The following is a 27,793-nucleotide window of genomic DNA, read 5'->3' as shown; positions in this document are numbered from 1 at the left end:
TATTACAACCAGTCAAAAGAAAAATGTAACATTAAATTATTATTCTAAACCTATGAAAGTAGTTTGGATTTTTCTCATAAACAAATGTATTATAGAAAAAAAACTGGGATGGATGGATGGATTTTATTTTTTACCAAAATAAGAAAGGTAATGACGTTAGAATTAAACTTTTACCTAAAATACTTTTGAAAATTTATGTTTGATTTGAGTAAAAAATTACCTTCCAAAATTATTAGTAAATTATTTTTACTTTTTACCTTTAAATTAACTTTCATTGACATCCTCATTCACTGCGAGTCACCTTTGAATGAAAGCATGTTTCTTGATGTGGCTTATAAAGAGTAAAATCACCTGTGGGCTGCAGTCAAAAGCTTTACTTGACTGATTGAATTTATTCAGCCTGGAAAGAAATGCTGGTAACCCACACTATTTATTCCGGTTGCTACGTAGGCGGATGAAGAGCCTTTATCTAATGTGACCAGTTTGGTGTCTGTAGGGGACTTCAGCTTGTTTATGTGTGCTGCCCTGGCAGAAAAGACTTCACTCCTGCTCCACCATCAGTTGTAGTCTTAAGACAGCTCCATACTAAAATTGATACTGCAAGTTGCATATATATACAGTGTCTTGAAAAGTCTTTAAACCCCTTGGACTAGCTCATATTTTATCACTTTATGTCCATAGAAGTATTTTTGTGGAATTATGTGTGATACACCATGTCAAGGTATTGCATAATTATGAAACTGAAGGGAAATTACATGCTTTTCAAGGTTTTTTACAAATGTGTACCTGAAGGCTGTCACATACAGTATGTCTTAAGTCTTCATTTATCAGTACTTTATAGCATCACCCTTTACTACAATTAAACCTGAAAATATTTTTAGTTATGTCTCTACCAGTTTTCTTCATTTAGAGATTAAATTGTTTACCCATTCCTTTTTGAAAACTAGCTCAGGTGGATCAGCTGGAGAACAGCTGTGACCAATAATTCTCAACAGAGTAACAAAATCTCAATTCAATTCTGGTCTTTAACTTTGACTGGACCATTTGGACATATGAATGTACTTTGATATAAACAATTCTACTCCAGTTTATCTGCTTCTACAATTGTATGATTTTCTAGCACTTTTGACAGTTTATTATCAAGATTATAATTTGTTCTCATCGGTTAATTTAATTTGACATGTTTAGTGTGGCCCGTGGTTCAATGTCTCCTTTAGCATTAAATCTTTGTGTTACACCTAACTTTATGAAAATAAATGACATGAATGAAATGAAAATATATCACAAAGATTGATTAAATGATTGTAGAACCTGGTTTCCAATTTTTCTAAAGAGCATGATTCTGCCACCATGTTTTACATTTAACATGGTCTGTTCAGTATGACAGTTTTCCTCCACACATGTTGTTTTAGATGACTTTTGGTTTCATCTGATCAGAGAACCTTCAACATGTTTGCTGTTTCAACTATGACTTCTGGCCAGCGTTAGATTCTTCCACCTGTGTCACACTTTTTCCATTTCTGGATAATAGATTGAACAGTGTTCGGTGAAATTATGCACTCCATTGAGATGGACTCCAGTTACTAATTAGATGACTTCTGAACATGGCTGATTGAAATGGATTTTACTTACCTACATAAAAGCACAGCTCAAAAGAATAGACTATCAAGAAAAAGTTCAACAATTTCTCAGAAAATGAAACTGATGTATACATTCATTACACAAAGCATGAAATATTTCAAAACCTTAATTTGGAAGACTGTGGATTACAGAAAATGAGAATCCATATTTCAGGTCTCAGAAAATTAGAATATTACATAAGAATAAATAAAGGATATTTCAAAGAGAAGTGCCAGGATTCTGAAAAGTATGTTAATTTCTCTGAACTCATTGTTTAGTTTGTGGCTGTAACTATGTGAAAAGGTTCACATCAATAAGACTTTAGCGAGGTGTAAGGTGTAAATTTACTTTGTGATAATAAATTAGAGGATTTCTACCACAATTAACTGTTCAAAAGGTGTGTTAGAGAAAAAAAAGTATTCCTGCCACACTTCATATCCTGTATCTGGAACGCTGCTGTCACAACATCATTTTGGAGATAAAGAAACCTCAGTGTTCCGTGACAGATTATACACTGCGGAGACGGACAGCTCATGTTGTTTGTTATTCATGAAGTTTGAAACAGCAGCCACACAACTATCGATCAATCTGTTTCACTGTTCGGTGCACTTGTGCGTCACTTCGCCTGTTGCTGCGGACGGAGGAGGCTGTGAGTTCACACCCACATTCAACAGGCACCGGATCACAACTGGTTTACGCACGGATTGGAGAGCTGTCCAGAGCGACTGCAGACCGACATCGAGGAAGATAGGGACTCTTTAATTTGCGCGCAATGGCGCCTATGCGCAAATCCTCTTCTGCCAATCCAGTTTTGCGCTTCAATAAATAGATTAAAGGACAAAAAAAACATATATTGATAGATTAGATCTTAACTGAGTTCGGATAAAAGCAGAGGAGGATGGGGACGCCATACAACGGATCCAATGTAACATCGAATTACACCAACCAGTTCGTGCAGCCGCCGTGGCGCATCGCTCTCTGGTCGGTCGCTTACAGCTCCGTGCTGGCGGTGGCCGTGTTTGGAAACCTCATCGTGATATGGATCATTCTCGCCCATAAGCGGATGCGGACGGTGACCAACTACTTTCTGCTTAACTTGGCCTTTTCGGACGCGTCGATGGCCGCTTTTAACACTTTGATAAACTTTATCTACGCTGCCCATGGAGACTGGTACTTCGGGGATGCCTACTGTAAATTCCAAAACTTCTTCCCAGTGACATCTGTGTTTGCAAGCATCTACTCCATGACTGCAATAGCTGTGGACAGGTGGGTCTATGGAAATTAACATTAATAATAGTTTAGATAATGCAGTGATTCTTAGTCTATGTTGTATATAAGCCAGTATGGTTGCATTAAATTTAATTATGCAGGGCTACACCAGGGCTGGTAGAAAATTGAATTGAATTAGACTTGATTATTTCTCGTATTTAATTCTTGAAGATAAACTGCGGTTTATTCGGCTTTTATGTCTTTTCCGAGACTTCGGTTTGAATTGAACTTCCCAATTATCTTCTTGCTCTCTTCATTAGCCACCCTGATGTTTATTTTCCACTAGAGGACATCCTCATGTTTTTTTTTTTTTTCCGGTGTTTTTTTGTTTGTTTGTTTTGTTTTTTCACATTTTCCCCTATTGCTACCACAAACGTAGAGTGGTTTTATTGAGGTTTAGACAAACATAACATGTTGAGCAAATTGGAAGTTTAGGTAAATTATTACTTTTGTTTTACCTTTTTCTATAACGAAAAGAAAACTGAGAAATGCAAAACTCTTTACTATGATGCCCCTAAATAAAACCATGCCCATCAAATTGCTTTCAGAATTCATAGAGTTAGAGTTCACCTGCGTATTATTCATGTTAACACAGCTGTTCCAAGAAGGCCTCAGAGGTTTGTTAAAGAGCATCACTAAAGAAACAACATCACAAACACCAAGAACCACAGCAGAGAGGTCAGGAACAAGTTGTTGGGAAATTTAGCTCTTAAATCAATATTGCAAGCATAGAATAACGCTTGCAATTATTCTATGCTTCTGGTCAGTAATCTGAAAATTAAAAGTGAATGGTATAAATGTAAACCATCACAGCTATGACCGGGCAGGTCATGGTTGTCCACCTAGAAAGATTGGCCAATTAAGGTTTACATCTTGGGATTATAATCCGTTCACAGCAGAACAATTAGTTGTGCTCTCTACAATTAAGGCCTTTATGGAGGAGTAACAAGAACAGAGCCATTGTGGAAACAAAGCCATTTGATTGTGAGGTGTAAGAGACTCAGTGAACTTGTGAAAGAAACTGCTTTGGTCAAATTAGACTGAAATTTTGCTCTTTGGCATTCGTGCAAAATATTATGCTTGGAGTAAAACCAACTCTGCACACAATTCCAGCCTCAACACATGGTGATGACTGTCGGTAGGCTTTCCTTCAACTTGGACAGGGAAACTGGCTGATTGTCAAGTAGATGGAACTAAATACATGAGATCTCTGGAGAGAACCTGATGCTAGACATAAATAGAGGTTTATCGTCCAGCAGGAAAACCTCATTAAGAGCCAGAGTTACAGTGGGAAGGTTTAATTGAAATCATAGAAATTAGTTAAAATGGTCTAGTCAAAGCCCAGCTCTAAATCCAACTGAGAAAATGTGGCAATTCTTGATGCTTGCTGATGCTCACCACATACTCTCACTGAACTTGAGCTTTGTTTCAATGACAAATGAATAAAAAAAATCAGCAAAGTTATATCAGAAGGTGGTCTTACAAATCTTAAGTCAGGTGGGCTGCATACATAGGCATGTCATACCTTTTAGATTTTTATTAGAAAATAAATAGTTACAATAATAGTTGAGAATATATTTATTTTTGTTACACCACAATCAGGCTGAATCAGTAGCTTTGTGAATGGGAGTTTGTGCCAGCATGTTAGAAAATATTTCCCATTTTTAACGCTCTAAGCTTTTTGTTTTCTGTCACATGCAGTCATCCTTTCTTCTCTTTCACACATTCCTTCTCCTTTCTTGCTTCTTCGTCTGTTTCTTATTGCTCTGTGGTTTCCAGTTATTTGGAAATTCAACACTTTCAGCTGGGCTTTAATTACTGAACTATCATAATTTCCCCTATAGGGGACAATAAAGATCTATTCTATTCTATTCTATGAAAGCTTCATCTACTCGCTGAAGATGAAGACAAAAGATGCAAAGAAGGAATAGCAGTGTTGTTAAGTTTGCATGTTGAGCATGCTGTGATGTTGTGTGAGGTGTCTTCTCAGCACAGTGCTTCCCCTTGACACAAAACAATGTATTTCCTCGAGCAAAGCCTGTTTTGGCTCCTCTACTGCAACTACAATTGGTATTTTTGGCCTGCAGTGCCCCTTGAAACTCACAGTTTGTTTACTGAGAAAGAGAACATTGCAATGACCTAGCCTACATGATGCAGATGTAACCTCCGGTCATGCTTTCCTTAACCCTGGTATGGCACTGTCTCCGCTCTGATGTCTTGAAATGGCAGAAGCCACAGTTCGTGATCATCTGTGAATTTGTCCTTCCTGCAATCTCTCTGCAGGCAGGCGCTTTTATGGGGACTGCTGCAGAAGACAAGTTTTTGCATAAAGAGTGAATTTACAGCAGGCATTCCAACTATTTATTGCAACTAAGTTATTGCACATACATATACTGTCAGCTTGAGAACAGCACTCCCTCCATAAATAGTGATGCTTAAATTGTTTATAAATATAGGCTTAATTATGAGTGTTTGAAGTAGATGATACTTAGAATTAAATAAAACTAATACATATTGAAAACATTACAATGTAAAGTTTCTAGTGAAACTTGATCAGTCATGCATATTCATATTCAGCTGTGCGGAACAGTTTCAACTCGTATGCACCGTCCGCTTCAGTTCCCTCCACGACCTTTCCTCTGGATTTAGGTCAAGAATTTGACTTGGCCATTCCAAAACATTAACTTAATTCATCTTTATCTATTATTTTGTAGAACCACTTGTGTGTTAAGTCTCATGTTTCTTTTACACGATTCACATTCTGATGAGATTTATTTCCCAAACAGATACCATTTCTGTTTCTATCTTACCAACACAGCTTTGAATTTATGCTTTGGCTAATGCTCCCAAACTATTTTTGGACAAAGCTAAGTTTTATCCCAAACAATGACACTAACTCTGTAAATTTCACAAATTATACAAAGTTCTCCTCCTCTACTCTGTGTTGAACAAAACACTCAGAGGCAAAAGGTTGTTCGTCCTGATCTGAATACAAAATCATTATTTTGAACATTCTTCCGATATGAACACTTTGTGATCAGTAATACCTTTTATTATTATTATCTCACTGCTTTGATGTTGTTGCTTTTTTCACAGTCCTGATGCTAAATTCATGTTTTACCATTAACATGACACTATGTAAAAATGGAAATTCATGCTCCTTAAGTAATTATTTGAGATGACCATAAGTTTTGATATCATAACAAACTTTGTCTTTGGGAAAGATATCTCTAGCTGTGGAGTGTCACTAATGTGAAGTTTTTTTTCTTATATTTGTGCCTAGTCAGCCAGAATGTTCATTAATGAGCTTCACACACATATCTGGACGTACAGATCTGCAACATTGAATAATTCTGCTAAAAGTATAACTATTGCATTATTTTAACAGCACTTACTTATTAAGTTCTCCATCTCGCAAGGAAATCAATGAATGGATTCAAATTAAAACAGTAAATTGTAGAATATCAGTATTTCAAGCTAAAACTAAACCATTTCTGTTTTTAGCAGGAGCGGCTAAACCAATAAAAATGTGCATCAACATTTCAAAGACGATTTGACCTTTAAACTAAAATGTTTATTTTAAAAAAATGCTTTTATTTTTCTTTGACAACAAAAATGTCCGTAAACAAAACAATTTGAATAAAATTTGCGATACGAATAATATTTAAGCAAAGGAACCCATCTCATCAAATTTGTCACTGATTTTAAATAGACCGTTTTTTTAGAACTGGACCAAAACATGACTAAAAGTGACTAACTTTGCAGCTGTTTTCAGTCCATCCAGATTGCTTTTCCACTATCCCAAAGGAAAAGGGGTCAATTTCTGGTCAGTGACCTTATTCAAAGTGTAATAAATATTCAATAGTTTGCCAATTCAGGGCTTGTACAGAAAATATGGATAAAAAAGGGGACCATTACTGCAATGTTTTCCAGTGTGAAAATCTAAACCAGGGTTGAGTCTTGAAGACTTAGATTTTAACTGATTGCATAATGTTTAGCTGCTAGAGTGAGTATCTTCCAAGGTAACTTGTTCTAGGTTCACAACATCGTCTTCGTGAATATTTCATTCCCACTGGCCAAATTACAAATTCAGAAATATTTGCTATTCTACTTCGTGAATATAACTTATTAATTTCCTGCAGCCTAAAAACTGTGTAAATCAGTGTATGTGCTTCTAGGTGTTTCTGCATTTTATTTCAACATATACTGGTGCTGCATAACTACTGCTGTATTTCTCAGTGCCTTCAACTCCATCACATCAGCCAACATTGTCTTTCAATCTTGGTTCATAAATCACCCTGCTGCAAATACTTGATTAGGGATCTAGTGTTGGGGCCAGTGTAATGTAGTTTCACACAATTGCTTGTGATTGGATGAAGCATCTTTGTTGTTGCCCCTCAGGGAGCTGCTCTGGTAACGGAGAAAAAGCCAATTTTTTTACCTCCTCAGTGAAACTGAATTTGCAGCTCTGAAGCTTTTTGATCAGCAGTTTGAAAATCATGCAGCGTCCAAAATGGGGTTTGTGTAACTGGTAACTTTTAGAGTTTCAGTAATGTTTTGAAAGGAAAGCCTCGTTTATTTTCCTGAAAGAAGAGAAGCAGTGCTTCTGCCCACTGTGCTGCACAGAATAAAGCACTGTTTTAAAATACACTCCAGATGTATTGCACCCAATAAACTTGCATGTGAAACCTTATGAAATAATCATTTTTATGGAAATTATGTAGCTTCTCAACACAACAGACAATGCATACAATAACTACAACAAACAGATCCAACATTTTTCCTTACAGTTCAGTGAAGTTGTAGTAAAACTGGTACATTAGGTCATTCCACCCGGTCAAAACCTTACAAAATTACGTCCTTTACAGGCTGCTCTGTTTTAATTTCCTTCTTCTTATTATATTATCATTTTCACACAAATTTCTTATTTCCAGAAGACACAATTTTTTGTGTGTGGAATATTAACAAACATTGAGTTCAGTAAGATTAAATCCATTAGTCAGTAATTAACTATGTTGTGTGTCCAAGCACAAAGACCATCTTTAAAAATGCCAACCTTCTTTCCACAGATACATGGCCATCATCCACCCACTGAAGCCCCGTCTCTCAGCAAAGGTCACCATGGGAGTCATCGTCAGTATCTGGAGCATGGCAGTGGTACTGGCTTTCCCTCTGTGCTATTTCTCCACCACTCGAGCTCAACCGCACAGAACCATCTGCTATGTCGCCTGGCCTCGCATGGCAGATGACCACTTTATGTGAGGAAATATAATTTCAGAAAGATTATTTGTTTCTCTCCATGTAATTTTCAGAGGTTTAAAGGTTTCCGCTTGAGCTATGGTGGTGGCTGAGTTAAAGCCACCACCATAGGGATACCTGCTATTTTTTTTTTAATCAAACTGGTAGAAAGAATGTAATTGTATTACATATGATGACATATAACGCTATTAGTTTTTGACATTTGTCTTTTTCTTGTGAGAAAATGTTAAAATACAATCTTAATCAAAGGTTTGACTGAACAATATGCAACATTAATTAAAATTAAAAACAAGTATTTGGTGCACAGTCTTAAATTTATTGGTAATTTCTTTGCTTGATCCACACCAGAAGGATAGTTTTATGTTCAGTGGGAATCATTGTCTCGTTGGAAAGTCCATTTACTGTATGTCCAAGTTTCAACCATCTGGCTAATAATTTCAGGTGATGTTGAAGATTGTCATCTTTCTTAATTATCTTGCCGTCTGTCTGCAATGCACCACTAGCACTGATAGAAAACACACCATAAATGATGCTGCCACCAATACACTTAAGCATCAACTTTTTCTTCTCAGCAAATGCTTCCTGTTCAAATAGCTTAACCATTGTATCCTCTGATAAATGTTTTTCTGAAAAGGTGTTTCACAACTCCTTCTGGGAAGCTGCAAATTTACTTGAAAGTGTTCTTTTTTTTCTGATGCCATCTAATTTAGAACTGCTTTGATGTTAAACTTTCTTCACTACAACACTCATATTCTAACATCTTTCACTTTATGGTCAGCTTATACTTGGTGAATCATGGATTATTCTCATACTTTCTTTCTGAGGTTGATCGTTTTTGATAAAGTGGCATAAAGAAAGTCATCAAAGCTAGTTGTAGAATAGCTGACCATGTTGGTATTAAGAATGGAAATGCTGTTATCAGAATCCCTACTCAAAATAATTTGTGCTCTATGCCTAAAAGCTGTGCCAGAAAACCAACTAATTTAAATAAACTACAGAAATGATCAAGAACAGTGGTCAAATATCCATCTGCAATTATGCCAGAAGCTTCTTAATGGATAAAAAAAATGTGTGATCAAGATGCCACTTGAAAAGGAACGTTCAATCCAGTGGTGCGGTTAGGGGAGGCAAGTGAGGCAGACCTGTCATAATGGAAAAATATAATGATAAAATAATTTATATTGCTATTTTCACCCTGTGGTTTGTACTGTAAAGTATTATTTTTTTTATTTAGCTTAACCAATTTTGATTATTTTTTCTTCAAAATCGCTGAATTTTTGCATTTTCCCATTCAAATGCTCGGAAGAGAAGCTGGTGAGGCAGCAGGAAGCTGAGCCTCACCTTGGATTGCGCAACCTCTCGCTAACTGCACTGGCTGCCATTCTGTGGGAGCATGCTCCTCCTGTCTGTACGTCGCCAATAAAATGGCAAAAGAACATTTAATATATGAACTGATTTTCCATAATTTAGCTTACGTATATAATGTACAGTGCTTTTTGTCACCAACTGTGTGTGTAACGTGTTTCGTGTGCTGAAGAGCGATCAGAAACGGCAGAGAACAGATTCGAGGTGAGGCTGGCAGTTCTCTTGCCTCATGGCAGGGGGCGCTCATGATCCCAAACATTGTGACTCCACAACTGCAGAGTAAGAAACAGTAACAGCGAGCTAGCCATACAGTCAAGTGCAGCGATATATTTATAGTTTTCTCCTCTTACCACAGCAATCACTTATTAATAATCGCAAAATAAACATTAAGCCTAAAACCATACTACTGCAACAGACTGAATGTTCTGCTCTTTGCGTGGGAAATATTTCTGTTTTTTTAGGGACGTTGTTGTCAGTTGCTATGGCAACAAGTCTGGGTGTGTGTGTGTGTGTGTGTAGACTCTCAAATGCAGAAAGCGAGAAAGACGTAATTTTGAGTTGTACTTCAACGGGTTTTCCCTTTGCTGTGGAGCATAGGACGAAATTAATAATATCTACATTTCCAAGTTTCATTGAGTTAACAGAATTAATCTACCGCGGCAGCGCGACTATGGATGGCATGTAAAGAATTGTCTTTTTGCCCTCCAGCGTTGTCCGCATGCGCGAAATTTCAGGTGCAGGTGGTCTACATTTGTATATCTGATTATGATTAAGTCAGTGCCTCACCAGCTTTGCAGTGCCTCACCCCACGTCACTGGTTCAATCAAATAACCGTGAGGGTTTATGGTCAAGATGAAGTCTTGTAAGCTTCTCATCAGGGCTGTAACAGGGCATTGTTAGCTGTGAGTGAATTACTGCTTAAAGTGGAACATAAAAAAAAAATCTAAGCCAGGAACAAAATTAATTCTGTCGCACCCGCCACCTTCTCTTGGTGCTTGGCTTGCTAAATTGGATTGCAGATTTTGAAATGGGAGCTGAGTTCAAAAGGATTGTAACCACTCTGTAGCAGTGCCGTCTGTGATTGCTCTACACTTAAACTGATTAGCCAGTACTTGCAAAGGATTAACCGCAATGTTTTAACGTGAACACTTTTTATGTTCTCCTACACCCTGTGACATTTCCTTTCTTTCCCCTCAGGTATCATATCATAGTGACTGTGCTAGTATATGTGCTGCCCTTAGTGGTGATGGGCATCACTTACACCATCGTGGGGGTGACACTGTGGGGTAGTGAGATTCCTGGAGACTCATCTGACAATTATCATGGACAGCTCAGAGCTAAAAGGAAGGTAAGCAAGCTTAATGATGGTTTTTGCTTTTAGATGGAAATGAAGCATGACTTGTGTTGCTTCAAACAGCAGCGCAACTGAAAGCTAAAATGCTGCAAACGGGGAATAAACTGTGTTTATTTGCCTGTAACAAACTTTCAGGTAACCTGCTCTTCTGATCTTTAATCATAAAGTGAGCTAAGATCAAGATATTTGGAAGCAGTACTTTGACATTTTGTCATGATTCAAGCATACCGAATAATTACAGGTCTCTGGACAATCCCTTAGGAATTTGCATTTAAGCTTATTTGTCTGAATGCAACTAGTGTGGCTGAAACCATTCATTCTCCATTACCTTTTTTTGCAACATGTTTTATGAAAGTCAATCCTACAGATAAAGACATGAATACAAAGCATCTTAGTAAAATTAAAGGTTAAGCCTTAAGGCCCTATATAAGCTTTTTGTTACGTCGTTAATTGTGTTCATATATCTTATGTAAAAGCACTAAGACTTTATTAAAACTAAAAAAAATTACTGCACCAAGTATATTCTAGACTTTGATTGCTTCAGCTATATTAAGCATACATCATCTCACGTCCTTTCAGGCCTATTAAAAAGAGCTGTAATTTAGTAGACTGTGCTAAAATATTTAACAATGCAGGCCACAATGACGAATGTTCCCACCTAAAAGTGCAAATGTTGGCTCTGGCACTTTATGGCAATCATAAATCTGTTGAAGAGGCAGGTATTGCTCTGTCAAAATTTCAGAGAACAAAAGCTTTAATTCAACAGACCCCAACTTATTTGATTGTCATTTATTGTCGATGCAACTGGACAGGCCTGTCTTCAGGGTTTATGAGTTTGTCTGCATGTCTAGCACCTTCTCCTCTATCCTGAGGAGTCAGCATCTTCTTACAGACATGTCTTCATTCTGGAGCTGTTGGCAACTATTACAGAGAATAAACACATGTGAGAAGACTCTGGAGCCTGATTAGGATAACAAATAATCATACTTTCAGCATCATTGTTGTACTCTCTCTTTAAAAGTCATTGTATGAAACCATGTTCTTTCATGTCCTCTATTAGATTAAAAACAACATATTTTTCTTTGGTTAGCTTAATCACATCTATTATTCATTAAATTTTAGGTGACATTATAAAGGACCCTGATTTGTGGCAATTATTAAAACTGAAAAACTTCAAAACAAATGTGTTAGTTTTGTGTCTTAAGGGGAATGTTTTAGGTGTGGTGAGAGAAAAATAAAGCTCATTAAGCTTCATGAATATTTGTAAATGACTAAGTCAGTTTATGGCGGAAGCATAGAAATGTTTGAAGAATGATATATTTCAGCTGTCTGAATATACTGTATTAGTGACTGAACAAAATGTTCCATAGGTCCAACAAAGTCCTGCTTGTCACTCTCCTGACAGCGGCAGCATGACTCCCTTGGCCCCAATACTGAAGTCACAATAAGTGCTGGCATATTGCACCGCAAAATGGGATAATCCCCAAGAGTGTCTTAAGTCATCAGTCAGTTATGTTTATTTAATCAGATGTGATATCTAGGTGGTAATACATATATACTGTATACATAAAGTAACAGAACACCATATAGATATTCAGTTTTATCAATAGTTGCTTATGTGTTGATTTCAAAGTTCTTTTTATTTATCTCTGAACAAGAAATCTATTTATAAGCAGTTAAATGGCAACAGCTAACCATGTTTTACAAAAATAAACTGACTTATAGCATTCCACCCACTGAGGTCTGAGTGACGTTGTTTCATTTAATCCAAGATGTGCTTTAGCGCAGGAACATGAAATCATTTATTATATCATATGTGCTTCAGGCACCCCAAAGGACTAGCAGCAGCTCTGCACTCATATCTTGGTGGCTTTGCTGCTGTACCATACTGTTTCCATTTTCGGATGACTAGCCAGCAGTGCTCTTTACTCTTAATAGTTTTTTTTTTTTTTTTTTTACCTAATCCTGCTTTAACAACCCCAACACTTCATCCATGATCTGACTGCTGTGTGCTAGATCTTCATGATGCCTTTTATTCTCTCCAGTTTACAATTATTTTATTATTATTTTGTGTTGGCCTGTCACAGAAAGCTGCTATAAAATATAATAAATGTCTCAAGGCACCATCCAGTCAAAACTTTTATCACCCTATGCCCGCTTTATGTTCTCTGGGAATCGTTGCTCGTCTCCTCATGGTGTCCATTACGTTTTTAGAGAATGGTTCTCAGGGGACGTCTTGCTGAGAGACTGAGCAGATCAATAAGTGACAAGAAATTATTTTGTGCCTCGACATGCGTGCTGCTCCTTGTGGAAAGGGTTTTGATTTAATTCCATTTTGTGTCAGCAGTATATGCCAAGTATAGGTAGACGTATAGGTCAGTACTCAGGCTCTGAACAGAAGAGGCTTAAGAAAGAAGAAAACAACAGTAGGCAATGCTGTCAAGTGTCAACAAATTAGGCATGTATTATTTTCTGGACTTACAGTGACGTAAATTAATTTGTAAAGAAAAATAAAATTCAATGACTGCTAAAGGCAATTTGTTTTATATAGTTAAGCAGTCAAAATGATTCATATTCTGGGTAACTGGCAATCTGTGTACTGTCTCATGGTTCAGATTCCTTCATTTATCACTGGTTTTTCTAATTATCTGTGCTATTTTGCAGATTTTTTTAAATCATTGTGACTCATTTATTGGAGAACAGAACATGCATTGAAGAACATTAATCAAACTGTATCTTTTAAAGCCATTTTAAATAACATAGAATACGAGGTTAACATTCTGATGTTAACCTCCAGGGTTGTCTAATGTCACTCTGCACTATTAGGGTGATTTTAGACAAAAGGAAAGACCTGCATCTCTCAAAAGATAAAATAATGTAAAAGAAATGTACATTTTTCAAACAATAATTTCAGCTTTTCTTTGCATTTTATTGCATTTGGCATGTCAAAAGATATTTTTTGTTGTATCTCATTATTGATAATCAATTCAAATAATTTTAATTAGCATTATAACAACCAGACCTTTTTTAAAGTAATTTCTCACAAACATTTTGCCTGCTTCACTTCAATCTTGAAACGTTGGAAGGTCATTACCGTAACCCTCAGCTGCATCTACTGAATCTCTATTAAAGTCTGTACTTCTTTTGTTCCACTCTGAAATTTTACCTCTGAAATAAAAATTCAAATCCAAACTGAAGGAACATGACAATATAATGTTAAAAACTACCACTAAAACAGGCCCCTGTGTGAAAAATGTCAAACTGTAATATTTCTTCAAGTTGGCAATAGTTCAAAAATCTTTTTTACAATTTTCTCAGCTATGACTTCTGGAAAACAAAAAGCCCTTTGCAAAGATGCTTAATAGAATAGTTTGTTTTGTGTAACACACTGTACTGTTTGACATTTCATTGTTTCACCATCTTAAAAATATAAATTTTGTATAAGGTTTCAGAGGACTAGTTTGTTTTTCTGGGTGTTCTTGTGTAATGACCTCTGTTTTATATTTGGTCTCTAAAGTTCATATATTCTTACTGTACAATGAGATTTACTAAGGAGGCATCACTGCAAACAAGAGGCGATAGAGCTTCACAATCAGAGCCTGATGGTAATGGAAAAAGCAGCCTGATGAAATCAGGTCAGCTGTTACCGACTTTGTGGAATAATATTGATCAGCTTTATTTCTCTGTTTAATACTTCTTTCAGGCATTCTGTTACTTTTTCTATGAATGTACTGTGATAATAATGAGCTGTGCCACAGAAAGTCTGTTTCACAAAAAATTTTTTGTGATGAATAAGGGACTGTGGGGCTTCTTGTTCGGAAAGAGATCAGGTTAGGCAGATATATTTTCTGTTTGTGCCTCAGTTGCTCTGAAGCTCAGCAGTACACAGAAACAGCAGTGCTTTGGGCCAAGTACCAACATCATTATCCTAACTAGTACACAGGAAAAATGCTAAAGATTAGTTCAGACAGCAAAATTTTGTGTGTTGAAAAGTTGGAAGTTTGCTAATGCTTAATGGAATCACCTTTGTTTCACCTGAATAATCTGTAATAAGTTTATCTTTTGTGATTAACTCAATGGCAAATAGTCATTTGATATAATTTCTGCAAAATTCCATATAAGAATCTCCATTTTGGTGCAGCGGTCAATCAGTGCATCACAAAATATAAAAACTATCATTCTACCTTTAAAGTCCTTCAACGCCAATGCAAATTTTCTGTGATCCATTTAGATTTTTTTTTTTTATTTGCAGTGTAACCAGATCAATTATTATATTAGCACAGTGATGTGTAGCATTGTGAGTTGGCAAGATTTATATGCTTCCCTGCTTCAACATACCCGATTTGAATCAACAAAACTTGTCGAAATGCTGAGAAGAAAATTAAGCCATTAGTTAACGGGAACACGTCCAAGTAGGATGGCTGGTAAGCAAGGCTGCTGAAGAAGCTTACATTTAAAGAACTGTCCATGGCTCCCACTATGGGAGGAGATTGTGCGGGTGAGAGGCTGTGGAGTTAAATTAAGCTATCAGCTGCACATGCAAACTTTTTAGATTAAGTTCAACACTCGCGCTTACTGCATGTGCAATTTTTTTATGCTCTTGCAAAGTTATCACTTTTTATTAGGAATCAGACCCAAAGAGATTATGGTTGCCAACTCCTTATATTGGCAGAGTAGAAGATCTGAGACTGTCTTTCAATGTGGATTGTGGCTGGATGATATCTTGGTTCAGGGGTGCCAGTGGATTTTTGTCTGGTCTTCTGGAGTTGTGTCTGAACTGTCACTAAGCTTCATTCCACCTGAGTTGTCCTAAATCTAAAGAGAAAGTTTTGAATCTAGGTAAACTTGCTTAGCTCTCTTAGATACTTCTCTCTGCCCTGATGTACCTTAAGGCCTTCCTCAGTGGGAACACACCGTTAAGCAGACCAACATCCAACCTGTGGATCTGATACACTTTTGACATACTGTATATATTTTTTACTTTTATAAAATAACATATGGACTTCATCAGTGACTATGAGTGATAATTATAGACCATTAAATAGAAAAGAAAGAATACCTGTGGTATTGAGAAAAGAATATTAGGCAAATATTACCACATAAGTGCCAGAATTCGTTCACTTTGTCACAATGCTGACAAATTCCACTTGCTTGGATTCATTTATTTTCCATGAAGCAATAGAAGCCTTCATCCTTTATTTATTCTCACTGATGTTGGATAAAAGAAAATCACTTTTGATTTAATCCACTCTGCCACTATCACTATGCCACAGGTGCTCTATTTTAAGCTCATGCCTGGGGCTCTGCAATGGAAATGTCATTTTAAGAAGGAGTCCTAATGAACTGTCTTAAAACAGTTCTTTGAGGTGTTCTGCGTTTGAGCTTTTACTGCAGACATTTCTGATTGCCCATTACCTTCCTGATTAATTTTGCCTGTGTTTGAGGGGATGGGTGGAATAGATTACATTCATAAGAGGATTTTTTTTCTCATAAGAATTAAAATGCTAAGCCATCATGTGTGCCACTATCAAAGCAGCACTGGCTGTAATGGTAAATTTCTTACTGACAGGTGTTAGTACATGTCTGTGATGAAGCATAGAACTGTATGAATGACCTGTGGCTAAGGGTTTTTTTTCTTTACAGGGAGGTTGATCCAAGTACACTAATGTGACAATATTATGAACTGCGATGGTTACATAACCAGCTATTCTCCGCACCAGAAATTACAAGAGGTGAAAATAAAATAAGCCGTATTTTAAACTTTAAGCACAGCAGATTTTAGCAACAATGGTTGGATGTTTACTCTCAAATAAATCTGTCACTACATCATGCAGTGGCTTGCACATGTGATTGGTGCGCCATGAAGCGAAAGTATTTGAAGGGATAGCTTCATCCGTGTGGAGTAGTTACGCTGATGATTGCACAGGAAAAGCCCAGGATTTGGGTGAACTGAAAATTGCAGGCAGACTAACATGGTGGAGAGAGCAAACAGCCAGGCAGGATAGCTGCAGTGGCAGCGGTCCTGAACCCAAGAGATAAGAGTTCATTTTCAATCAAAAAAAGCACAAAAATGTTCACTGCACAGTTGAGCTCTACTGAGTCCAGTGTGATGCTCAACAGAGTTTAACGGCAATTTGGAGAGGAGTGGTGAGAAATCCAAGGCAGATATCCTGCAGGGGCCAGGTTGATTGATAACCGCTGCTTCAGTATCTAAATGCCACACCCCCACAACATCCCCGAGGAGCACAGCGGTGGACAGACAGACGACACAGGGGGAAGGAAAGCTGAAGGGATAGAAATTAGGAACCCTGGAAATAAACTGCTGTGACTGTGATAGTATTTCCTCCCCAACATGGGGAAAGGCTCAATTCTGTGCAGTTCAGCTGAAGCAGCTTCAGAGAGTATGGAAGATATTCTAACCATATATCTAAATTCTTTTTTTGTGTGTGTGTATTTTTGTTTTTTTTATCTTTTTGTAGGTAAACGCTGTATTCAAGCAAAAAAAACAAAAACTATTCTGACTATCACAATTCACTCAAAAATCACTTAAAACAAACTCTAAACTTTACCAGTGGGAGAGTCTGGAGATGAAATAAGATTAAGTAAAACTACCAAAACTCCAGGGTATCACAGTATTTGCACCAAGACCTAAAATATGACTTTGATTTTCTTTAATGAGAGAAGCAACAAATAATTTAACTGCTGCAAATATGATATGATGATTAATGTGCAATTTGAAATGTAATCAATGAAACATTAATCAACAATCCGACGTGTAATGACGGCACTTGACAAAATGTAATTCTTCAATTGTTGACTCTACTACTACTTTGTATTTTTGTGTTTTAATGATATAAAGCACTTTGAAATGCTTTGTTGCAGAAAGGGGCTATACAAATAAAATGTACTAACATTCAGAAATGTAAATTCATTAAGCTATGATATCTATACCACTAGCTTCATGTGAAACATGTAAATTGGTTTGTTTTGGTGAGTCACTTCACTATTTACATAGTTTCTCTGACATTTTGTCAAGTAGACGGAAAATTTGAGCCGTTTTGAAACTTTTGTACACTTCACATGGGTAACAGACCAACTCCTGGTGAAGGGTTTGTTGCTTCATCCAAAAGTTATTTTATACCATAGAAACAAACCATGTACTTTAAATATTTGGCCTTGCGGCTTTGCTCTCTATTAAATCTAATTCACAGAAAAGAGTAAAACTAGACTACTATTAAAAAATGCCTGCCAGAAATCATGGCTCTTCGTCCTCTAAGGCGAAAAGGAGAGGCACTTTCTTGCTTGAAATTCACTCATAGCTCAAAAACCATCCTCAGTAATAATATGAACAATTTTTAAATCCACCACTGAAGTTTACTGATGCTTGCAGGTTTTCTACTGACTTATGTTGCCGGACTGACAGCTACTTTTCCAAGAAAATATTCCTTATTTCTGTGAAATGAAGTCAAACTTCACTAGAACAGGACTGTCTCCAGTCCAGTTTGATCCACTGAACATATTAGTTTAGTGTTTAGTGGATCAATAGGTGTTTACAAAGAACATAAGATAGTCGTTGTTGCTGTTAATTTTATTGCCGAGTGCTTTTACACGGACGTACCGTCCGGTTAAACTGTAAATAAAGTAAGAAAAAACAAAACATCAATACTTAGTATTGCAGAATACAATCAACACAAACTTAAACATAGATTTATTAGCTAGGCTTGACTAACCAGTTATAATGCAGTTTATTCTTAGAACACTTCGTCATATAATAAACATCGGCATTCAACTATCAGTGCAGCAAACACAGCTAGCATTGGGCTAATTAGCACTAGCAAATTCAGCAACCTCACGCTTAGAACAGATAACAAAAAACTAATCTCCCCACAGCTTACAGCATTAATAACTCACCACGTTGGGCAACACTCATGAACGCCAGTAGAATATGATTTTTATTGTAGCTTCAGCTTGTTAGCTTCAGCTAACGGCAGTCTCGGTGTATTACTGGCCTGCCGTAAGTTTCTTCTCTTGTTTCACCTCCCCTCCACAGCCAATGCAAAAACAACTACAGAGCCCCCTAGCGGAATGGGAGGAGTGAATCCAACACATAGGCAATCATATAAAAGAAACTAATCAGAAATGCTTTAAAAGTGACTAATTCTAACAGTTACCAACGCCAATATAATGAATGTTAAATATATTTAGGTGGTTAAATAAAATAATAAATGAATAAAAAATAATAAATAAAAATGCTTTTTTGTTTTCTCAAAAACTAAAACAAATCCTGGTATTCTTAAATCAGTTGATGTTTCAAGTAAATGTTATTTATACAGTGCTCCAAATTTTTTTGTGCAATGATAAACTTATTAAATTTATTTGACTGCATGTCTCTCTTGTTTTAATCTCTGAGAGTTTAAAGATTTGGAACGGAAACGTTCCAAATGTTCCAAACTAATCGCCAGACCCATTTTGCTTCCATGTGAACTAATGGGTATTCATTTACTGCATTAATGAAGAAACATCAATCTAGTAACGTGCCAAGCCTCCAGACTATACTCTAACCAAGTACAAAGTTAAGGCATTAAAAAACTCATTAGCATGTCAATGACATTAGTTTTTGTTTTTCTAAATTAGAGCTTCAGTAAAATGTTCCTTTATGTTCACAAATTTCATTCCCACTCCACCTTTCACTTTGCTTCCCTCCTCCCAGCAGTGACACTAAACTAATCTATGAAAATGTCGTTTAAAGCTCTACTCAGCCATCCACACCATCATTTAGTTGTTGAAGGGAGGTTGATAGAAAACAGAGATGTTTTATGTACATTTATACCTGCTAATTGTCTTAGATGATACTGGATGACTTTGACTGGTTCTGAACACAAGCTTGAGTATTTTAATCAGTATAAAATCATATACTACACATTATAATCATATATTACACATTATACAGCCACACACTTTAGAGTATTTCGCTTTATAGGAGAGCAACACACAAAAAGGCACAGAATTCTATGGAAAGAAAACTGGACTAGATTTTCAAAACTAAAAAAGAAAAAGAATATATAAAGATGTGCGAGGCATATATGTGAATTCAGCTCCCTGAGTCATGACACCTTTTTCTGCTATTATAGCTGGAAGTCTTCTCGGTACTTCTCTACCAGCTTTACACATCAAGAGACAAATTTATTTTGCCCATTCTTTCTGGTAAAGTAGCTCCATCTCACTCTAAAGCTTAATGGAAACCCATTATAAAAGTATTACTACAGATTATCAGGGGTCATTCTGACAAAAAGAATTGCTCTGATTTAAACCGTATGTTTAGAGTTGCTAGCCTTCAGGAAAGTGACCACCCGCACAGTTTTTTTTTTTCGATATTGCCCTGTATTAAACTGCCTGCATCCTCCTACCGACCATGTAGTCGTCTCTGCCTGCTAAGGAAAAAAAGCAGGCAGAGACATCTCTGTCAGCAGATTCTCCCACTTGAGCTGTGGATCTCTGGAGCTCCAGCAGTACCATGGTTCTGCCATTTTATGTCATTTTCTGCTCTCAGGCTGATTCTCAAGTGTCACTGAACTATTTTATGCCATTCCCCCCCTCAAGCTTTGCACAAACAAACAACTCAAGTCCAGCTACTCAGTGAGGACCTTGACATTTAATACAAAAGTTCATACCATAGTCATTTCTACTTGCCTTTCTCATGCAGCAAATCTTAAATTTAGCTTATAACTGCACTTTCATCTTTCAAAGTGCAACTTTGAAAGATGGAATTGCATTAAGTAAATGCAATTCCAGATTGCATTTACTTAATGCAATCTGGAATTGCTTCCAGTAATTCCAGGTAAATTTGATTTTTCTAGAAATCTGTGAAAAATATTTTTGCCTTCAATTCAGAAGCATAGATAGAATTAGATTGTTTTTTTCACAGGTATTTCACCAAACACCATGTCACAGCGTGTCTGCGCCAGCCACTTATACTGAGAAAATTCGCATGAAAAATATATATATATTTTTTAAATTACTAACTTGTAATTCAGCTTTGTTTCTTGTCTGTGCTCAGAGTGAACCCTAACAACTGGTGTTTTGTTGAAAGACTCTATTTCATATTTACATTTAGAAGATGTTGCTGTGAGACACCAGCATGAGTGCAAGCTATAACCCTGGGCGACAGAGGCTTTCCTAATATTCAGAGGGTTCTGTTTACAAACAAAAGTGTCCTAGTGTTTTTACTCATTTAGAATAAGCCTCATTAAGGTGAGGCTCATTTCCTCGTTACGAAGAACACACCAATTAAATAAAGAACTGGAGTAAAGATAAACTAATTAAAATAAACGGTGAATTTCCTTTTCAATGAAAGTAGTGGCACCGGTGCATTTAATCTGTGGAAGGAAAGGATAGATGCCAATTGGAGTAATACGATTTTTTCCCAGATTCAGAGAAAAAATTTGCTCTGAGCTCAGTTATTAATTCTCAGGTTTTCTAGTAATGTGAGAGGTTTACGCTCCTAGACCATGACTGCCATTTGCAAAGCTGAAATTATCTAATTATAGTAAATATGTTTGATATTCATAAAAAATGTCTGTTAAGTGTGAATGCTTATAATTATACAGAAGGCTTTAAAGAACCTAACACGGAAGACAAGATTGATATAAAAAATCTCATCTCCTATCTTTACCCAAGGATACAAAACACTTTATTGCTTTCATTAGTTTTTTCCAGATTCCATTTAGGCTGCAATTTTCCTTTGATTATTGCTTTTAACTTCATTGTATTTCAATACATACAGAAAGACCTTGAGCCGTATACAATTTGCCTTCTCCATGAAGTCATATAGTGTCTTGGTTCATGTTTTCTTATTTTCGCTTGATACTGAAAGCTATGCCATATTCCAATAAATTAAATGTTTTCATGGACAAATTTGATCTCAGAGAGGCCTGTTTTTGGAAGTTTCTCCTGTGAGGCAATGCCATTTCAGAATCATTTAGCTTAGTTAGGCTTTCTGTTCTCTAAATGCCAGAAAAACGAGACACATTTCTAAACTGTAAGTTTGCTAAGCCTTTAAACGATTTGGAAAAGCCCAAATGATTATGTCATGGCTTTGTAAGCTTCTAGATGGAGGTACACACGTTGCATGTAGGCAGCACCTCAACCCCATCATTAGTAGAACAGATTTTCAGAAGTGCCTCAATATTTTTATGGCCTGGTGTCTTTAGGGAAAAAATAAATGTTCTCTACTCTTTGATCACTTCTGCACCTGCTGTGTCGGTTGCTGAAGTGAGTTACAGTCATCAAAATACATGCAAATTGTTCATATTTGCTGGACGTCATGGGATTTGCATCCATTTACTTAATGCAATCTGTGTTGTGAATGCAGTGTGTGTGATTATTTTCAAAAAATGGACATATAGTAGCATAAGTTTTCCACCTAAAGTAAAGCTTTTCCCACAGAGATATACATGCTTAGAGTTTGCACAGTAGCTTGCAGGTTTAACTGTAGTTTGTCACTTTGTCTAGACATGTCACTTTCTTGAATTTTTTTTCTGTCTCTGTAAAGCTCATTGCAAAAATATTATGGATATGTTACTGATCAAACTTCACCTTTGAATAATTGTATATTTAAGTTTATTTTTACATAATTCTATCATCAGATGTTTTGCAGCACCTCATCCTATGCTTCTTAAAGATACTTTATCACATCTGAAGTCCCTGGCTGGTTTAGTGGGACAAAGAGGGCGTTTCGGGTTAGTAGCTACTGGGACATTCACACTTGTCATTGAAGTCACATGTGTCACTGACCCACCTGCTCATCCTGTGGGTCGTATGGGTCATTGACACCCATGAGTTGTTTACCTATCCAGCCAACATGTGAAATATATTTTGTCACGTTTCAAGGTGTGAATACTGCTGGGAAACAGAGGGGGAGCTACATTAAGCATTGAATAGATGTTTCAATCTCCACAAGATTACCAGGCTTTTCCCAATGATAAATTACTTCCTTGCCTGCTCAGTTAAAGCATTTGTCTTTTTTTTTTTTTCCTCACATGAAGCGAGGCCTTGAGAAAATAATTCTGTTATTTTATGTGCCTCTGCATTAGCAGTTAAGCATCATCAATCTAAAGGTCAGGGCATTCCTTCCTTTCTGTAGGCACCATGAGATAAGTAAGTGAAACGCATTACCTTATGAGAATTTCATGAAGTCTATTACAGGATAGCCAAAACCTGCATAAAATATTTCCAACAACAACTGATTTTATTGCCCTTTAGCCTATATGTGACTAATTTGGTGTTATTGTTCATTTAGGAGACCTATTTGTGCCCAGGCTTTGACTTCTTGGCTGATTTCTTGAGGTGTTGTTTCAATATTTCCAAATAATGTTCTTTTTGTCTTGGTGCAATCTATTTTGGGAAGTGTGCCAGCCCCTCCTTCCACAAAACGGAACAAGATTAAGTATGGCATAGAGTTTAAATCGGGCCCCAAAAAATCCAACCTGACGCAACACTGTGTCCAAGCCCGATCCAACAGGACTACTTAATTCTAATCAAAGGCGAAAGTCTTAAGTAAACTCAACAGGAAAGAAAAGTGCCACATTTGTTCACTTCTGTTTGAAGTGACCAGGGCCAAATTCAGGGTTCAGGTCGCTTGGTCTATAAATCTACACTCTAGACTGAGAAGCTTCTCCTTTCATCCTTTAAATGTAGAAACGGCTAAACAGTTTGTTAATATTACAGTTGCTAATATTGCTGTAACTGTAACACTAGCAAAGCTCCTGCTTGTATTGAGGCGGTCACTGGTCACACTTGTTGATGGTTTGATTTCTGGGTGGCATCCCATAATTCTTATAAAGACCAAAACACTTTCATTATGTCCAGATACATACAACATACAGTGTATGTGTCTGTGAAAGGGTAATAACCTCTTCATTATGACCACGTTTTCTAGCATTGTTTTCTATGAATCCACCCCAAAGTTTTAAACGACACAAACTCATGAACTTGGTTAAACTGTTCAAATTCTAACAATTAGGAGAAGCGGTTGTCTAAAGAGAGCAATAAAAGAAATTTAGGCACTTAACAGTATAAATGCTTTACAACAGAGTAATGAAGTAATTAAGGATATCCCTGTTCATCATTCCTGAGTGTGAGTGTTGCTAAGGAAAATGATTATTTAATGCTAAAAATACACTTAATCTTACGACATGTGTAAAGGGATAGCCAACACTTTATTTGGAACAGTTTTCTGTGGAGCATGGGGGAGCTCACAATAGCAGACATTCAAACAAAGCAGGGCCCTTTCCTCCCCCGCTGACACACAGAGCAATAAAATTTACAGTCCGAAAGGGGTCAGAGACTTCTTGGCGCCTCTCGGCCCGGGTCGGATGGAGATGGGCACGAAGTGGTCCGCCTTTACTTAGATAAAAACCAGACATCGGAGCTGTAATCAGGGGAGTTTCCGGGGTTCTTTGGGGGGCCGAACAAGGTCTCTAATTGGTCAAAGAACGGAACGCCTTCTTTGCATATATTAAATAGGGAAACTCCTCTTCTGTTTAAAAATTCCAGGCCAGCAAACAGAGTTAGAGTTTTTTTCCATCTTTTCTTCACGTGGGCCCTTTGTCTGTCTTATGTGTTTCGTGTGTGTCTGTTTTCCCTTGTGTGTGTTTTATTTTGTGATCAATTGTATATCTTTATACCTCTGCAGCTCTGTTAACGGATTCATGCGGTGCTGTGTATGAATTAAACTCTGTGATCTGTGACGTCATTGTGCCTTGCCGTCTCCTTGCCAGCTGTGACGACATCCGCTCGCGACCCGGCTAACAGGAGGAGAGGAGAGCCATGCTTTTTCCAAAAGTTTAAGCTAACCTAATAACTTCCTCCTTAACAGTGTCTAATTATTAGCTTTTAAATATTAAACTTCATGAATTAGTCTGAGCTGAAGTCTATCAAATGAGACGTGAAGGATCCTCAAATTCAGCATTGCCATGACCTCGATGACTGACAACCTACACCAACATATTGCTTTGACATTTCCTTTTATTTCTTTGTACAATTTATCATCACTGGCTTTAGGATTCATAAAACAGGAACATAGTAAAAGAATGTTTGACACTGGCCCTCTGGGTTCTGCTCCACAGTATGTAAATCTCTTATTTGTTCGCCACCCATATTTTATTCTCTGTGCTCTGACTGAACTCATTTCATCTGAATTTAATTTAATTTAATCGCAAGATCAAGGAAGCACTCTGAAGAGGCACAGAAATATATTCAGAGGATCCTACACTTGCAAAGCAAATTAGTGCATGAAAGTAAAGTGGAAAAAAATTATACATGGTTTTCAAAATTTTTTAGAAATAAAAATCTGAAGTGTGTCTATAACCACATTTTGCTTAAGTCTTTGAACGTGTCTCCATCAGCATTTGTGCATCTAGGGACAAAATCTTTTGGTGATTATTCTTTGGAAAAAAGCTCAAGTTCAGTCGCATTTTACAGAGAAAAACTGTGAGCATTAATATCGCCAAATGTTTTCTATGAGGCCAAGGCAGTTCTTGTTGATTAACATGCTTTGGTCTATTCCTTTCCATCATAGCTTCGGCTTTATGATTAGTGTTATTATCCTGCTGGAAAGTCGACCTCCACCTCGGTCTCGAGCATGGCAGAGGTTCTCCCACCAACATTTATAAATATGAGCATGATGCGTTCAAGGTTGTTAGTTATCCATCACACAACTGGTACGACCACAGCGATGCCTTCGACATGCCATCAAACCTTAAATAGGACTTCTGATGCCTTTTTTGTTGCCACTATTATATAAACGATTTGTGGAATGTGGATCTGTGCAGCTTCTCAAGAGTGCCATGTGCTTCTTGGCTGCTTCTCTGTAAATAAATATCTACTTGTGCTGCCTGTCAGTTTAGGTAGATGGCCATATCTTCTTAAGATTGCAGCTGTGCCACACTTTTTTCATTTTTAAAAAGAGAATGGCAAAACATCAATGTTAGGATATTAGTTTATGAGCTAATGTTGCTTCAGGCTTCTGCACAACCTTTTCCTCTACTGTCCACTGAACCATGAAGCTGCTGTGACATAAATATTGTCATATCTTTGTGCCAACAAGACTCTGATAGAACTCTTTATAAGTCAGGGGTCTTAAACTCTGATCCTTGTGGACCAGTGAACTGCAGCTGTTAGATGTGTCACTGCTTCAACTCACTCGCATCAAATAATCAAATCTGTATGTGTGTCGATGGTGAGGAAGAGGCAGTTCGGCCATTTGAATCAGGTGGGTTGGACCTGAGACACATTTAAACACCGGAGTTTGATACCCCGGCCATAAAGAATATTAGAGACTTCTTGCAAACTACTTTCAAGTACAAGTCATGGTGATTTATCTAATGGCCACCATCTTAAATTTGAATGTTTAAACCATTAAACAGTTCACATTGAAATAATTGACCTCCTTAGTAGATATAAGTAACAAATTTTTGTTAAGTACATTGTTTACCAGACTGGTATCATCTCACACAAAATAGTGTAGTTCTCTATCAACATGTGTTGGCAGATTTATTTGACCTTTCTGACCATCTCTCTGTATGTCTAAAATATTTTAAGTATTGTTCGTACTGTAGATATGGAAAAGGTTTTAGCAAACAGCTATGAAAACATAGATGCTACTTGAATGGGCTCAAATCTTTTCAATTTTGAATAGAGAAACAGCTTTGTGTCAAATCATATAGTTATAGGGAACAGCATTCTGTGCATTTCTAATTAAAGTTCCCTAAAAATGCTGATCAGCTTGAAAAAATATATTACATTTATTTTATAGAATTTGTTGGGGTGCTTTTAGCTGTGACATTGATAATTTTATAGAAGCAAAATAAATAATTTCTAATCTAATGTACGATTATCTTAAAACCTAATAAATGTTCCCAAATAAAATGAGGTGTTTTTTTGTGTGTGTGTGTGAGAGAGAGGTAAAGGCACTATATTTACTTTTAATATCTCCCCCCTTAGGACAGATTTCATAATTAGTGAAGCAGCTTCTGCAAGTTAATTAAACTGACTAAATGTAAAGTACCAGTAGAGCTCAGTTTTCAGAAAAGGACTTGAAGCCAATTTTTATGTCTCCATCACCCATGAACTCCTCCCCTTTGTCATGTGGACTAATGCCTCTTAAATACATTAGTATTTCACAGCTGAAGTGACAGCACTACAGTCCTGAACAATCGTTTGCTTTCCTTTGACTGAATAGACCACGTTTCCTGACGAAAGGCACATCTTGCTGTGAAATTGAAATGCTGGTGATTGCTTGATGAAATTTGAAGTCTCTCATAAAATGAAGGCAAAATTTCATCTTATAGGGTTTTCTAATTTCAGATAGCACATGTTGTTCTTCTTTGTCTTTGGTAGCTTCATTAATTGGAAAAACTACTTTCTTTGTTGAGAACAATAAAGTAGATAAATTCATTTCAATTTAACTGTGTAATAAAAAAAAATATTGAACTGCTACATGTCACACTATTCAGGAACAAGTAAATTGTGGGTTTTCTGTCGCAACCTTAAATGTGACTTGAGGCAGTAGATCGAAATCTGATTTTATATCCTTTAGATTGTAACACTGTAATTCTGAGAGCCAGCTCTACAGGAAATTAAACAGGCCTGAACAAGGCCTTGATCTTATTATAATCTCTGTACTTCCTTTTTAGCTGTACAAACACAGAGAAGGAGAATGTTGAATGCTTCGGACAGTTTAGGCCATTGCATGAAAAAAGATGTAAGAAATAATAAAGAGTAATAAAGTGGTGAAATACTGATCTGATCAATTAGAAGTTGATCTGAAGAGCGTCGTGCAGTTTAATGGGAACTTCAGAACTGTGCAGTTTTTAAACTTATAAGAATGATTGTTTTCAGAAAAGCAGGAGAAAGTAGTGGAACAAG

At 36.8% G+C, this 27,793-nt stretch overlaps 1 protein-coding gene across 1 annotated transcript in view; it reads left to right on the top strand.

Annotated features, from left to right (window-relative positions):
- The first annotated feature begins 2,216 nt into the window (after positions 1-2,216).
- Positions 2,217-27,793, top strand: part of tacr3a (tachykinin receptor 3a) — a 36,499-nt gene continuing 10,922 nt past the window's right edge. The window contains exons 1-3 of the mRNA XM_032564195.1: positions 2,217-2,886; positions 7,959-8,147; positions 10,711-10,861. Coding sequence (XP_032420086.1) covers positions 2,519-2,886; positions 7,959-8,147; positions 10,711-10,861 — 708 coding nt within the window. The 5' untranslated portion in view covers positions 2,217-2,518. The remainder of the gene's footprint in view (positions 2,887-7,958; positions 8,148-10,710; positions 10,862-27,793) is intronic.

This window comes from Xiphophorus hellerii, chromosome 5 (genome assembly GCF_003331165.1).
Source record: "Xiphophorus hellerii strain 12219 chromosome 5, Xiphophorus_hellerii-4.1, whole genome shotgun sequence".
Lineage (NCBI taxonomy): Eukaryota > Metazoa > Chordata > Actinopteri > Cyprinodontiformes > Poeciliidae > Xiphophorus > Xiphophorus hellerii.
The sequence above is the reverse complement of the archived record's forward strand: the minus strand, read 5'-3'. Positions and strand labels throughout refer to the sequence as shown.